Source organism: Hemitrygon akajei, chromosome 12 (genome assembly GCF_048418815.1).
Source record: "Hemitrygon akajei chromosome 12, sHemAka1.3, whole genome shotgun sequence".
Taxonomy (NCBI): Eukaryota; Metazoa; Chordata; class Chondrichthyes; order Myliobatiformes; family Dasyatidae; genus Hemitrygon; species Hemitrygon akajei.
Genome location: NC_133135.1, coordinates 45,073,864 through 45,090,100, shown reverse-complemented (window position 1 = coordinate 45,090,100; position 16,237 = coordinate 45,073,864). Strand labels below are relative to the sequence as shown.

Genomic DNA, 16,237 nt, shown 5'->3' with positions numbered 1-16,237 from the left:
TACTCGTGAAGGGTGACCCCGACGGATGGGAAAAGTAAAATCTGCAAAAGGGTTGTTCCTTTAGGCCACAGATCAAAGTAAGAACAAATGTGGTATTGCTGTTAGACGTTTTAATGGTGTTGTTTTAAGCAGATTAAGTAAATAAATGCTGATTATTCTCTGAGTAAATTACTGCTGTTGAGGTTGAACATTACATTGGAAATTTACTTTTAACGGCATCTGGGACGGTGGAGGGGTGTACCAAAATTAAAGTGATGAGGAAGGTGAAATTCCCACTGACAAATGCAGAAATAATTCCTGATACTCAATCGGCAGGACAGCGCCTTTTATTAGACGTTGCGTGACTTTTCTAGCCCAAGGTGGTGTAATATCAATTCAGCTCCAGGCTGGTGATTCTGCGGGGAACCTCAGGATTCAGACTTCCCCAGCTGGTCAAGTGCAGGACCTGCTAAGTGACAGATGCCAGTCCATACCCACTTCTGATCTATCACTGAACTCAATGCACAGTCCAGTAGAATGAAGCTGGGAAATCTGCATCTTCTATCCATCACCAGGAGACTTAGTGACCCCGTTTATGTGTATGAGGCTTCTTACTATAGAGACTGAATAATGTAAATAAAGTAAAATATATGATTAAAATTGCCTTATTTGTATTTCCTAATCCTTTCTATCATTTCTGTAATATGGTTTTAATTATTTTAAATTTTTAATCTGCTTTTTCTTAAATTACCTAAACAAGTTAATGGGAAGGCTCCATGGCATAAAAAAGGTTAGGAACCTCTGACCCAGAGCAATTTGATTAGCTGATAATCATTTCTGAACAACTTTTACAAACTGTTATATGTCAGCTCTGACAGGAGGCAATGCTTTGCATCACCAGATGAACTTTTAAATGGGGTGAGCTGAATCCAACATGATTCATAAAAATGTTCTAATTAAACATGCTGTAGTCACTCCAATGTTGCAGAAGAGATGGGCATGTAATATGTTTTGCAGGTTAGTCAGATAAAAATTGTTACATTTACTTGCATTGCTCTTATCAACTTCATTTGCAAACTAATGGTAAATTCACTCTTTGCAATACAGAGATAGATGATAGCTACATCTCTTTGAAATAAGTCAGTGTGAATCAATGTTCCCTCTAAAATGTAATGACCAGTGTGCTCAAGAATCTTGTGCTGTGCAATGTTTTGTTCAGGGACGACAACATGTAAACACTGAATTTTTAAATGGAAGCTATTCAAAAAATAATAAGCCATTCCATTTTAAATAGATAAGTTCCTTTGTGCTTCACACTCTTCAGAAACCAGAAAAGGAAATGTGATTGTGTTTGATTGTGAATTATACTTAACATGCCGACAAGGTAGAGGGTGACAACCTTTTGTGCAGAGTTTAAAATTCCTTTGTGTGCTAGTAGCAAAAGATGTGGGCATGCACCTTAGAGGTGTGAAATCATTAAATTAAAAAATAAAAATCAATAATGCCATTTGGCAATCTGCTCTACCTTGCTACTTGGCAGATAACAGTAGTAGTTATTTTTTTAATCTAACTATTCACTACTTACTATGTCAATATTGCCTCTGATTTCTTCAATTCTTCCTGCAAAGAACAGGAAGATAGCACCCTGCAGGAATAGATGAACAAAAAGATCGCAGGTTTAATAATCACATCAATGCCAAAATGAATACATTAAAACAACTATTTCTGGCCTCCTCAGAACTCTTACCTTTGGATACCGTTTAAGAAAAGGTAACAGTAAACGTTCTGCATCGTCAACATCACCTTCACCGGTGCCTGTTCAGAATTACAAGTTAAGTTCATTTAGGGCATTGTATGATATTAACTGCCATGCTGACAGTTTTAAAAAGGTTTCATTTATTTTTAACTTGAAATCTCAGTAATATAATTAAAGATTTTACAGACTGATGGCTATTTTATTAGGTACACCTGTACATAGAACAGTATAGCCCAGGAACAGGCCCTTTGGCCCACAGTGTTGTGCCAAACCTATTAAATTACTAATCAAATGAGAAACTAATCCCTTCTGACTAGATAATATCCCTATTCTTCCATTTTCCTCACATTCATGCGCCTATCTAAACATCTCTTTAAAATGTTTCTGCCTCTACCACCACCCCAGACAGTGCATTCCAGCCATCCACACTGTGTAAAAATCTTATCCCTCACATCTCCTTTGTAATTACATCCTCTCACCTTACATGCTTGCCCTCTGGTATTGCCACTTCGGGAAAAAATATTGTCTGCCTACTCTATGCTTCTCAATCTTATAACCCTCTAACGCATCTGCCCGCAGTCTCCACCACTCCAGAGAAAACAAGTTTGTACCATCTCTAGTTATAGCACGTTCCCTCTAATCCAGGCAACATCCTGGCAAACCTCACTTGCAGTCTCTCAAAACCCTTAATATTCTTCCTATATTGAGGTGACCAGAACTGTGTGCGATACTTCACTTGCAGTCCACTACAGTTTTATAAAGCTGCAACATAATTTCCTGATTTACCAACTCAATGCCTCGATTAGTAAAGACAAGCATGCCATTTGCCTTCTTAACCACCCCATCGTACTGCATAGCCAGAATCCTACCCTGTCCCTTTCTATTTGACTTACCAAGGTACAACCCTTCATATTTGGCCAGGTTAAACTCCAACTGCCATTTTTCCACCCATATCTGCAACTGATCTATATCTCATTGTATTTTTTTGCCAGTCTTCTACGCTATCTACAACACCAATCTTTATATCATCGGCAAACTTTCTAACCCACGCATCCACATCAAGGTCATTTATACGCATCACATACAGCAGAGGCCACAGCACAGATCCCTGCGGAACACCACTAATCATAGAACAATCACTAATCTCCAGCTAGAATAAGCCTCTGACCAGTATTCCCTGTCTTCTCTAGGCAAACCATATCTGGATCCAAGCAGCCACTTCACCATGGATCCCGTGCATCTTAACCTTCCGGATGAAGAATCTTGTCAAACACTTTATTAAAATCCACATCTGTACCTTCATTACAAACCCTCATCACCTCATTAAAACCTCAATCAGGTTAGTAAGACACAATTGCTTCTCACAGACTTCCACGACAATGGAGACGCACTTGGATGCAGCGGCCTCTCTGGGTCCAAATAAAGGTGCAATTTAAATCTTTTTTCAAAAAATATAATCACAAGACACCACGGGATATTAAGAACGTCAAGTACGGCAGGTCTATCCCATCAGCGTGTTGCTAATAGCGATGGAGCAGGGCTTGTTACACCGTGTTGCTGCAGGCGAGGACAAGGCCCACAGGCCTCGGGTCGCCTGATGCAGCTGCTAGCAAAGGAGATGCCAAAGCCAGCTGCATGCCACTGGATTCTACACCGGTTTGGAGGCTGGCCAGCAGAAATGGTAGAAGCTGGTTCAATTGGTATATTTAAGGGAAGATTGAACAGATATATGGATGAGACAGATATGGAGGACATGGTCTGGGTCCAGGTTTATGGAACTAGGCAGAAAACCAGGCCAGCACAAACTAGATGGACCAAAGGGCCCATTTCTGTGCTGTAGTACTCTATAACTCTAGTAGTCCATAAATATTTCAGAGACATTTGTAAATAATTGCACTGAAGTAAATAATTAAAAGTAATAACCAAAACCATCATTAAAAATAGAAATTATTTTAAAAGAGAATTATCTTTCCCCTTGATACTCCCAGCACTAAAATCCTTATTGAAATCAATTGGATCTTGGGTCCAGTGCCAGGGACAGATCAAAGAAGCGAGATACTAGAGGAAACACAGCAAATGAAGCTTTGAAGTCTGTGATCAGTGGCGTTCATTTTATAGGGTGGGGAACATAAATTGCTCAAGGAAATTGCAATGTCAAGCACGGTTTTAGAGATTTTCAAAGATAATAACGAATTCAAATTAAATACACTGGGGGTAATCAATGCTTCAGAAAGGGTTTCACTTCCTGATGAAACAGGTTAAACATGATGAAGTATGGAGGACTGTTGTGACTGATGTGGATGTGACACACTTGATTTTGGTGCAATAGTACATCCATTTGGATTTCGATGTTTAAAAGTCTTAATAATTGAAGCAGCCATAAATGCAGAGATGGCTATAAACATTTGCAATGTGCATAACCCAGCTCAGAGTTGAAAAAGATCCCAAGTCTGAGCGGAGCGTACCTCATTTGAGAGGGTGAGATCGAAGGAGAAAATCTCAAAATATTTGCCCATCCTCCTAATATTAAATTATCAATATATTTTCATTTATTTTAATTCTGCTTCTTTTTCCTGATACCCATTAAATTCTTCAGATTCTGGTACCGGCTGCTGGAAAAATTAAGTCAAACAAATTTAACCAAAAATACATGAATCAGTTTGTACTTCCTTATTTTGTCAAAGTAATTAGTACCTTTTTTCTTCAGATTAATTTCTCCTCTTAACCTCTGTAGGGCTCTAATCAAAGGATACAGCAAGAAGGCAGGTGTATGGGGGTTGAGTGGGATCCAGGATCAGCCATGATGGAATGGCAGAGCATACTCAATGGGCTGAATGGCCTAATTCTGCTCCTATGTCTTATGGTCTAAAAAAACTGCTTGAACTCTGATCTTATACCCCTCTCTGCGGGAATTTGCCAAGTTTCTCTACCTATTCTTGAGGGTAATACTCCCATTTTGAGAGAGTTTACTCAGGATTAAATCTTACTATGGAAAATATACTTTCATTACTGATATTTTAAGAATGGATTATTTCTGCGGACAACAAAACAATTCACAGTCAGAATGAATACAATAAATTCCAGGAGCAGCAAAAGTCACATAGCTGTGCTTCCAAATTCTGTGTCACATAAGTGTTTTTTTGCCAGAAGGAAGATATACAGAATGTTTTCAACAAATGCAACAATTTTCTGGGCTCTTATTTTGATATTGGCTATTTCCTATTATCTAGCAGTTACAGCACATTGCAGGTAATATAATGAAAAATTTAAAGAGCCATTAACTTATTTCATTTAATTACATATCTAGTGGAAAGTGATTCCAGTGAACTTAAGACTGCAGTTTTATTTGATTTTGAGATAATGACACACTTTCCTTTGCTAAGCACGATGCTTAGATCATTGGTAACCAAATTTCAAGCATCAAATTTAAGGCCTCTAATGACAATACATCATTGTAGCATGCATTGAATAACTTTTCCCAATTTTATCACAATATTAGGTTAAAGTTTAGCTTGTTGGCATTGCTCATGAATTCTCAGACTGCCACCCCTCCCCAGCTGCTGCTGATTGAAGTATGGAAAAGACACGGCAAGTGGAAAAAGTATACAAGGAGGCATGAATGGAAAACTGTCATGTGAAAGTTGGGACATTCTGGAGCATTTAGTAATCATATTATTTATTTATGTGAGATGTGGGTATTAGTGACAAGACCAGCATTTACTACCCATCTCTATATGCCTTTTAAGAGGATGGCAATGAATTACATTGTAGAGTCTTTGTGATGCAAAAGATCTACTGTGTATTTTTTGAAAAGTAACAAACTCAATGAAAAACTGTTTTATACGAACTTCAGTTTTGTGAGCTATCTGTAGCTACCCATAACTCTTTGTCAAGTTATTTGTCAGCCAAGGCAGCTCAAGAAAATCTGTATTTACTCCATTACAAAATGGTTAAACAATCCTAACCAAAAAGATATTTGCTCTTTCTTCTTTAATAAAGTTTGTGTGGTAAAACAGACCTGGTTAATTAAACTGAAAATTTGTACTAATCACTAAAACAGTGTACTGTATGTGGCAATCACGGGAAAAGCAGTACTCACCCAGTACAAAACTCATGAACGTGTGATAACACAGAAGCAACATGGTACAGAGAAGAGCCCGAAAGTTTTCCGTGGATGCTCCTTCCTGCAGTTGTTCCAGACCAAATTCCTAAAGACAGGAGTCTCTTTAGTACAAAGTTAACATTCTTGGTATTACTTGTGCTACAGAAGCAATTTTTGACAAACTGTATAGAGTATTAAATCTTTAAACAATTTATTTTAGGTTCTAATTGCAGTTTGCTAGATCACATACACCCACAGCTATCTCTTTGTATTATCAGTGCTTTTCACGGGTCTCTTAGACTCAGATCCAGTGGGTGTGTGAGATAATCCACAGGAAAGCTCATTTCAGCACCTGGATGCTAATAGAACATTCTGAACCATTCTTCCATTGTATCAAAAGTCCTTCTCAGTTGCAATAGAATTTTACAGGATTTAATCTTTACCTATCTAAGATCACATTTTGTTACAACTCTGACTGAAGTTCAAATGCATTTCACTCTTTGTAAATAATTTTGAGATGCCCTGAAGTGCTAAGGAAATGCAATTTCTTTTTGTCTGAATCTTCCATAATATTATCAAACACAAATGACAGATGATAGTTCAAGATTAGAGCAGTCTTCATTTTTCTTTGTAAAGGATCCTAAAAATCTTAAACACAAGAGATTCTTCAGATGCTAAATTCCTCCAGCATTTTGTGTGTGTTGATCCCAAAAATCTGTTTGTTGCGCAAACAGAATAAATTGCTGTTAATCAGTCCCTTTCCTGAGTTAAAATTCACATGCTCATGAAGACGACCCACTGTTGAACTCTCACTGAGATAATTTGTAAAATGTGATAGTTTTTCAACATTCCCATAAACATGAGGACTGAACAATGAATCCTTACAGTTCACAGGGCAGTGGTGTACCAGAGCACTTTTTAAAAAAAAATAGGAATCTCGCAGAAATGAGTATAATAGAGGTGGTGGATCGCTAAGAATTAAGTCAAGATCAGCTGACTACAGCAATGAAAATTAAACTGATATGACTTTCATTCAATGCTTAGAAAAGCAGTTTATTGGTTTAATGCAGTGAGTTAGTTCAAACTATCTATCACAGTGTGAAAATACCTATCAATTCCAATCTCACCCCATATTGAATAACCCCATCCCATCGAGGGTGGATGACTCTCAATGGTACCCAGCATGGTGAACAATGACCGAGTCTCAGGCGGCATGTTGAAGGGCCTGTGTAGAGAACATCCCTGACAGAATCTGAAAGTTCTACCTTGCTGGAGCTGTGCATTGCATCAAAGTTATGAGATGCTTAACTTTTTAGAAAGAAGTGTTCTGACACTCAGAATCTAAAAATTATTAAATTTGTTCTAACTAAACTAAAAACAAAAGGCCAGGAAAGCTACAATAAAGCCCTCAAAGTTAGTAACCGTCCCTAGTCGGAGGGTGCAGATGAATAGGGAGTTCAGTCCAGACTAGAGAGAGAATTCCCCAACAAGACAGTGGGAAAGCTCAGCTAGCCTAGACTTCACTGGAGGACTTCATGTTCATTTACTGGGGGACCAAACAAGTCTGGAATTTACTCATTTTCTGGTTGTTCCCTCAGGTTTGCCAGCCACAACCAGGAGAATTCAGCACATTGTGACATGGAGATGTGCAAGATAGTTAATTGCTTGGTCTTACAATTGGAGATTTGCTGTTATTTAATTTCATGGCACTCACCCACTCATCAAGATCATGTACAAATGAGCTGATAAAATGTTTTAGAAAATCACCATCTATGTTTATAAAGTTTATATATTTTAAATTGTAGTTAGCACTGGTTACAACTTTAAATGTAATTCTTTACCACAAGTTATTAGGGTTGGAGGACTAGCTGGCTGTCAAATAGACAATAGGTGCAGAAGTAGACCATTTGGTCCTTCGAGCCTGCAACGCCATTTTGAGATCATGGCCGATCAACTACTATCAATACCCGGTTCCTGCCTTGTCCCCATATCCCTTGATTCCCCTATCCATAAGATACCTATCTAGCTCCTTCTTGAAAGCATCCAGAGAATTGGCCTCCACTACCTTCCAAGGCAGTGCATTTCAGACCCCCACAACTCTCTGGGAGAAGTTTTTCCTTAACTCTGTCCTAAATGACCTACCCCTTATTCTCAAACCATGCCCTCTGGTACTGGACTCTCCCAGCATCTGGAACATACTTCCTGCCTCTATCTTGTCCAATCCCTTAATAATCTTATATGTTTGTCATTCCAATGAATGTCCTGTGAAATTATCTGCATGGTGTAAACAACACTACACCCCAGAGTAAAATGTGGACAATCTGTCAGGGAGAATTGCAGGAGATGTGAGAAGGTGTATCAGATTTGATGGTACCATGATCTAGAGCTGCAGCTGGATGTTAACTCCAGCGATAGCAAACCCTGAGTATAGCCATTCAGTCACTAAAACCTGTCACTAACCTTAAAAAGCAGTGTTGCCCTCAAAAAAGTACAACCATTATATGCTTTTTTCTTACCTTATTTCCAGAAAATCCAACAAATTTTAAAAGTCGGAGAATCCTTGTTGGCAATAGAGATAAAGTCTAGGAAAATTAAGCACAAAAAAGTAAAAATGAGACTTCTATGTTTGCAATTTAATATTATCTTTTACCAAAACAAAATATCCTAAGGAATCAGAACAAAGTTAAAGATGGTAGAAATCCAAAATTACTTTCCAGTTTGGAGATTTAGTACATGGTCAGAAATTGGCAGCTTGAAGTTTTCTGATTGGACTTCTCACTGGCTGAAGTGGTGACTAACATGTAAAAAGCTGTCCCAAAGACTAAAAAACAGAAAACGGAATGAATCACAAGTCATCAAATTACTGCATCCCTCCATTACATGGCAGGTGGTGGCAGCAACACAGGGAACAATATAGTAAGAACTCTGGTGATGAGCTGTCATACCTAATGATACTAAGGATGTTCAGTATGGCAAATCTATCTTGAGTTGAAGTTCATTGTTTTGACAAATTGCAGACACAAACCACTTTGGCTCCATTAAATACCCAACCTACAGCCAGCTGCAAGTTAAAGATCCATGATGTTCAGGAGAAGCCGGTAAGTACACAAGTCCCATAAACCACAGTGAGAATAATTACTAACTATTTTGTCAATTTGCGAAAGCTTTCCAAGACAAATCTATGCCTTCTGAGTGGAGAGGAAAATAACACATTTAATTTGGTTGTGCATTAAGCTTAAGGCCATTTGTGAAAAATTCCATTGGGTCAACAGTTGCTTTGGTTACGGGCCAAATGCATAAAACGTCAGTGGTGACCTGGGCCCCAGACCTGGCTGAGGAAGGTATTCACAGCAGCAGGAACATTTCGTGGGCACATCAGAGCTCTGCATTTGAGAAGGTGAGTCTGAGAACGGGGACTAGTATATCATCATTGTTGAAGATAATTGGGATCAGTGTCAAAAATGCATGGGGACAAGTTTCATGATGAAGATCCATGAGTCAATACTCATCAGGGGATCCAAGGTAGAGATAGTTAGTAACTTTAAATTCCTTGGCGTTATTGTATCAGAGGATCTGTTCTGGGAACAGCATGCAAGTGCCATTACAAAGAAGGCACAACAGCATCTCTACTTCCTTAGAAGTTTGCATATATTCAGCATGTCACCAAACACTTCGGCAAACTTCTATAGATGCACAATTGAAGAATCCTACCTGGTTGCATCATGACCTAACGTGGAAACACAATGCCAGGGAATAGAAAAGTCTACAGAAAGAGGTGGACACAGCACAATCCATCACAGGCAAAACTCTCCCCACCACTGAGTACATTTACACATAGCATCACAAGAAAGCAGCATCCATCAACAAGTACCTCCACATCCAGGCCATGCTCTCTTCTCGCGACTACAGGGCAGAAGGTACAGAAGCCTGAGGTCACACACTACCAGGTTCACGAACAGTTATTAACACTTCAATCATCAGAGTCCTGAACCAACACAGATAACTTCACTCAGCACAAATCAACCTACAGGCTCACTCTCAAGGACATTTTTCAACTTGCGTTTTCAGTATCATTTTGTTTTATTTACACAATTTGTCTTTATTTACACATTTGTTGTTTGTCAGTCTTTGTTAATTTATGGTTTTTCATAAATTCTGTTGTACTTCACTGTTTTGTGAACACCAGAAGAAAACGAATCTCAAGGTAACATACAGTATACATGTGCACTTTACTGGGATGAAACAGGAGGAGCAGCAAATGTAGTGAGAATCACAGGGACTGAGTGGGAGCACTCAGTAGGTCAGCAGGCTACTGGGAGACCCAAGACTGCTGGCAAAGGAGCTAATTTAATGTAGAGCAGAGGCAAGAAGGATTGTACAATCAAATTACATTGCAGGCCTCCCAGTTTGATCCCACAGTTTTAAGATCATATTGTCCCATGAGTGTCTTCAGGACATTGTGATCCAAAAGAGCTATTACAAGGGGATGATGATATTCCATACAAAGACTATCAGAAGAGTCCCAGTCAAATTCTTCCAGTGCCATGACATGATCTAGAAGTAGTTATTGTATTTCACATAGGAAATAATGATCTTCAATAGCAGAGCTCTGAAAATAAAGTTTAATGTAATTAAATTTCTGGGCGATTTTGCACAAAATAACAGATGTTTCTTGAGAAGTTTCTTTAAAAGTTGTCTTACATTAGAAAAGTGTCAATTGTCCTTTCAACTCACAAATGAATGAGTTAAAATTAACCTAGAATGTGATTGCATAGAATATGCTTTAGCTCAGATTTTGATTCATATACATTATTGCAAAGATACTACACAGCAAGTCTCTAGCTTCAGCCTAACATTAAAACTTCTGCATAGAGTGTCACATCAGTACTTCTGCATAGAGGTTCATAGAAGCTAGTAGGATGAAATTGTTCTGTGCCAGGAGCATAAAATAGTCCATGGAGAAGAAAACTGACTGTGGGGAGACAGTGGGTTGTGTGGAGATGCTACGAGCTTACTACTTGTGATGCACGAGTTCATCCTTGGGTTGATCTCACAATCCTCACAACCACTCTATGGCTGCAACAATAGAAGGATGTTGGGCGCAGGCAACATATGTTTGAATATGAGGAGAACCAAACCATCCGATTATCTTATTTGAGGAAGAGGCATGCAGGTGTTGTAAAATTTAATAGAGCATTTGTCTTTACTCACTAGATTGAAAGCTCCAATTCCAAGCTGAACACCTCCTTCCAAATGGCTATAGTTCTCTCCTTTGGTGTAGCTTGATGACTGCACAATATTAAGAAGTTCCCTTTAAGAATTGGACAAAAACAATTTTTTAAAATCAAAATTATTTTAACAGAATGCTTTGTAATTAAGCTCTTTTCATTGTTAAGTATATACTTAATATTTATATCTAAGCTCTTCTTGTTTAAGTTTGATGTTGAAATTTATTCTATTAGAACGGTTCATTTACCTTATGGATATCATGCTAAGTATGACTCCAACCTGGAGGATCCTTCAGTAGAACTGAAAGGGAGATGGCCAGGTGGAGTTCCAACGAAACTGAAAGGGTGATGCCCGAGCAGAGTACGTAGGGTGAATTAGGAGCAGGATGCACCTCAGGTTAAAGCAGGGAGGGCAGGGTCATTGATAGTGAATATTTTCACAAGGCTTCTCTTGAAAGTACAGTGGATTCCAGTAATTGGGGTCCATCGGTAACAGGACATTTTGGCCCAATTAATTGGCTGCTGCAATTAACTGAAGTTTCATGGAAAGAGTTTAAAAAGGACCAACTATGTCTAGCTGAGTAATGAACTGTGTATTTAAATGAAATACAGAACAAATCAGAACACTATCAATACTACTAAAGTACTATTAAACTGTGTATTAGTTCCTAATAGTAATTGGAGGAACTTGTATTGTGAATGCTGCTGTTTCTCTTGATTGACTGTAAATAATCAAAATCAGTGCAGATAAGGACTGCATGAAGTAGCATCAAAAATCACTGCTCATCAGTTGACCTAAATGAATAACTTAACACAAGCATACGCAACTGATGCTACTTAAAAACTGTTCAATCTAAGCACAGTTTAATGTCTTAACGGCCTCACAAGTGCATGCAACAGGCTCTAGTTAAAAACTGTTACATATTCCAAATCTTCAGTTTCATTGTAACATTCAAGTTGATCGTTGATACCTTCAAATTCTACATAGTTCCTAACTTGTTAAAGTAATGCAATCATTTCCTTTTCACTCTCAGCCATTTCGCACACCCCAAGCCTGAATGCTTGAAGCTGCAATAAGCAGAACAGTTCTGAATTGTCTTACTGCTAATTTCTCAACAACCATCAGTAACAAAAAAATCACTGCTTTTTGAGCACAGAGGATGCCCTAATTACTGATGGCTCAATTAACAAAATTCCACTGTAATATGAAAGCTTTAGAAGCCCTGATTATTTATCTTATTTAATATAACTAATGGGCAATGGTGTTTGGAGAGATCACTTTGATTATTTATTTCTTGCACCTCTGCAGCCTCCACATTTTGAATTACCTGTACTGATAACTGCAAAACGAACAATTCCCTATTAGGATTTTGAAGAGATTTGGCATGTCAACAAATACACTCAAAAACTCCTATAGTTGTACAGTGGAGAGCATTCCGACAGGCTGCATCACCGTCTGATATAGAGGGGCTACTGCACAGAACCAAAAGAAGCTGCAGAGGGTTGTAAATTTAGTCAGCTCAATCTTGGGTACTAGCCTACAAAGTACTCAGGGCATCTTTAGGCAGCAGTGTCTCAGAAAGGCAGCATCCATTATTAAGGACCTCCAGCACCCAGGGCATGCCCTTTTCTCACTGTTACCATCAGGTAGGAGGTACAGAAGCCTGAAGGCACACACTCAGTGATTCAGGAACAGCTTCTTCCCCTCTGCCATCCAATTCCTAAGTGGACATTGAAGCTTTGGACACTACCTCACTTTTCTTTTTAAAAATATACAGTATTTCTGTTTTTTGCACATTTTTAAAAAAAATCATTTATATATATATATATATATATATATATATAATTGATTTACTTGTTTATTTATTATGTTGTATTTTATTTATTATTATTTTTTTCTCTCTCTGCTAGATTATGTATTACATTGAACTGCTGCTGCTAAGTTAACAAATTTCACGTCACATGCTGGTGACAATAAACCTGATTCAGATAGAAAAGAATACATCAAAGCCAGGCTGCTGTTGAGTGATTATTTGTGATTAGTAACAACCAGCATTATTGGAGGCCAGGGAGCAGAATTCACTTTCCTATGGAGCAGTCATTTATAAGCAGACTGACTGGGCTCTCGTGCCTCAATACAGTCTCCATGCAAACGGCCTGAAATGGAAACAGCAGAGCTCCAATGAGGAATATTTCTAATATGGTTAGATCCATAACTAACGGGATAGGACAACCAGCTCCTCAAGTCAACTTCACATTCAATTGGAGACAGACATGAATATATGTTGACCTCAGTTCTAGCAATTCTAAATGATTGAAAAGTTTTTAGGAGGAATAGTTCCAGGTTCCTGATAGTCTTTATGGGAAGTGATTGAAGTCCTAATTGGCTTAGTTGTAATATCAAGGCTGGTGACTTCACTTTTGATTTCTGTCCACCCAGTAATGATTGAAACTCAAAAGGTGAACAATGCTGAACTGGAATTCTGAGAGTATAGCTCTTTCCCCTTTTATCATTTCAATGAGTTAATCTCGCATTATGGAACAAAATGACTAAACGCAGCAACAATTATCAGCCATTGCAGCACAGAACTCTGTTCAACTTACTTGTACATCTGGTAACTATTTCTTACTTTGATGCCACCTTTGATGAAGCTAATCATGTTCTCATCCTGAAATAAACGCACATGTTAAAGCAAAACTGGAGTACCGTGTATAGTTTGAAAAAACACCAATCTATATGACTACTTATCTAAGAAATGAAACTGCTTACATTTTCTTTTTGTAGACACTGGGGATGGCATTTGCTGAGCCAGCAGCAATCACCAGGAGTGTTAAAAAAAATTTTGGTCAAAATCTGTGGTCGGTGGCAACCACTGGGGGAAAAAAAACCTCTCTCTCCAACTTATTGATCCTCCTTAAGGAACCTTCAGAAGTGCAGCAATCTGTGAGGAACTGCAGTTACATTGCTTTCCCCAGCAGGTTTGGACTACAAGTGATGCCCTAAGTAAGCTCCAGCCAAAAAGGAGAATCCTCTTTGAATACCAGTTAACCCCTACCTCTTGACTTAGTCAAGAACTGCTAAACTAAAATGCACTGAATTTTTCTGAGATTCCAGAACACTCAAAACCTTAAAAAAAAGTCAAAGCCAAAAGTTGAACTGAATTGATTGAAGCACCACCTTAGATAAATTAAGTTAAAACAATGTCCTTTCATATGGAAAACAGGGCAAAATTTTAAAAAAGCAAAAGATGATTAAAAAATGTTATTCAACCTGTTGTAACTTTTCTCTTAAATCTTCCAGCTCTCCCCAGTTTAATAATCTACTAAAATTCAAACTTAACTGTCGTCCCTAACTCTGCAAGTGTGAGATTCAAAACGCTTACCAACAATATATACATATAATGATGGTCGTCAATCTAAAGCAGATATTTACAGTTGTATATTAATGGTTCTCATTCCTCCCATGCCACTACTTTTAGATTTGTTCTACTTCCCTTCTTTGAAATTTCATTTCACCAATAAGGATCCACTTTGCCCACGGCTTTTATAGCCTCAGCTCATAGTGCAGCTTTGTGATGGAAATGCTGGTTAAATCTCTCTAGTTCAGGATCCCTGGGACCAAATTAGTGCTGGACCACAAAAATATACACCCAGAAATTTCCCCTCGTCATCTTCTTCTTAGCAGGAGAACTGTTCTTTAATAGTAGAAACTCTCCAGCTCATGCATGGGTTCTGAGAACTGCCCATAGCCAGAAGTTTCTGTAAATTGGAGACTGCTGTCAAGCGAGATTGCAGAAGGTGCTATAGATTAGTACAGATTTGTTAGAATTAGTTAAGTGGATCTGAACAATAATTTAAAAACATGCTGGATCACAGGAATTGCCAGACCACAGAACACTATACTAGAGAGTTCCAACCTGCATTTCTTACTGAACACCCCCCTCCAATCTGTGGCATTACATTCTTTTGAGGTTTTGCTAAGGATGGAGGACAGAGATTGACTAGACTTTTTGTCTCTATTGTCAAATTAAGTAACAATGAAACCATAAAACTTGGAGCAAATACGTAAAGGTAAAATAACCAGGAGGCAAAGCTTGTGTGCTCATGTAGTGTTGCGATTGAAGTTACATTTCTCCCCCGCTTCTTATAGAAATGCAGGCTATGGTGAGATATGAATGGAGTTGTTAAAAAACAGAACAAGATTTAGATTCAGTTTTTTTTTACATAGGTGAGTTGCAATGGGCAGTGGTAGTGGTGGAAGGACAAATTGATAGAATTGATGGGCAAAAAATTATGTCAGGTATTTCAGAATATTATGCCGAGAACTTCCTTCGTTCTCAAGAAGAAACAAGAGGAAAACAAGCAACTTCTTAAAGCAAGTTTGCTAGTTTCTAATGAACAGGAATAGTTTGATTGACCTGATTATAATGTTTGATATTGTCATTTAATTTGCACAATATCTATAGTTGAAAGATCAGTTATGTTGTAGGGAATGTGCTGTAAGCAAAACAATATCTGCTGAACATCAACATTCCAGCAATTACATATAATTTAATACAAAATGATTTGACAAGTAGAAGTTAAAAATCTTTCATTTCCCTTCCTTAGCACAAAATATAATTACCTGTAGGAAAGTCAAAGCAGCCCTCTGTAATAAACACTCAGCATAGCAGACTTCAGCATGCATTTCCTCTGTGTAGAGATCAAACACTCCACATAAGCTTTCAGTACTAAAAGGTTGCAATTAAGCACCATTATTGCATTCTTTGACAATCTTCCAGTCTTCAATTCCACTCACATCAACATTCAGGAATTAATCAAGATTTTAATCAAACAAATTTAAATATGCAAGAACCACTCAGTAACTAGTTTTTGCTATAGTGTTCTTGATAACTAGCTTCTACAATTGCTTCAATGGTTTCAGTCCTGCTTAGCTGTTCAACATCCTCTAACTTTTATCACCTTCTGAGGGGTGTTCACTCCTCCAAGACTGACCTCTTCATCATCCCCAGATTTAGTCATTAAACCACCGTCAGCGTGCTTTCAATGATCGAGGATTGAACACCTGCATCCCTTCCCTGAACTCCTCAACTGCCCTTGCTCTTTCCTCCAGTAACACACTCCCTCAAATCTCTCCTTAGCTAGGTTGTTGGGCATTGCAGGGTCATACTT

The 16,237-nt window shown here is 38.2% G+C and overlaps 1 protein-coding gene across 1 annotated transcript in view; it reads right to left on the bottom strand.

Moving 5' to 3' along the window:
* The window catches only part of ttc39a (tetratricopeptide repeat domain 39A), a 76,372-nt gene that overhangs the window by 22,638 nt on the left and 37,497 nt on the right, over nucleotides 1–16,237 (bottom strand). The window contains exons 5-11 of the mRNA XM_073063014.1: nucleotides 15,690–15,757; nucleotides 13,670–13,734; nucleotides 11,049–11,148; nucleotides 8,354–8,419; nucleotides 5,835–5,943; nucleotides 1,727–1,794; nucleotides 1,565–1,624 (exon numbers count right to left, since the gene is read on the bottom strand). Of these exons, the coding sequence (XP_072919115.1) occupies nucleotides 1,565–1,624; nucleotides 1,727–1,794; nucleotides 5,835–5,943; nucleotides 8,354–8,419; nucleotides 11,049–11,148; nucleotides 13,670–13,734; nucleotides 15,690–15,757 (536 nt within the window). The remainder of the gene's footprint in view (nucleotides 1–1,564; nucleotides 1,625–1,726; nucleotides 1,795–5,834; nucleotides 5,944–8,353; nucleotides 8,420–11,048; nucleotides 11,149–13,669; nucleotides 13,735–15,689; nucleotides 15,758–16,237) is intronic.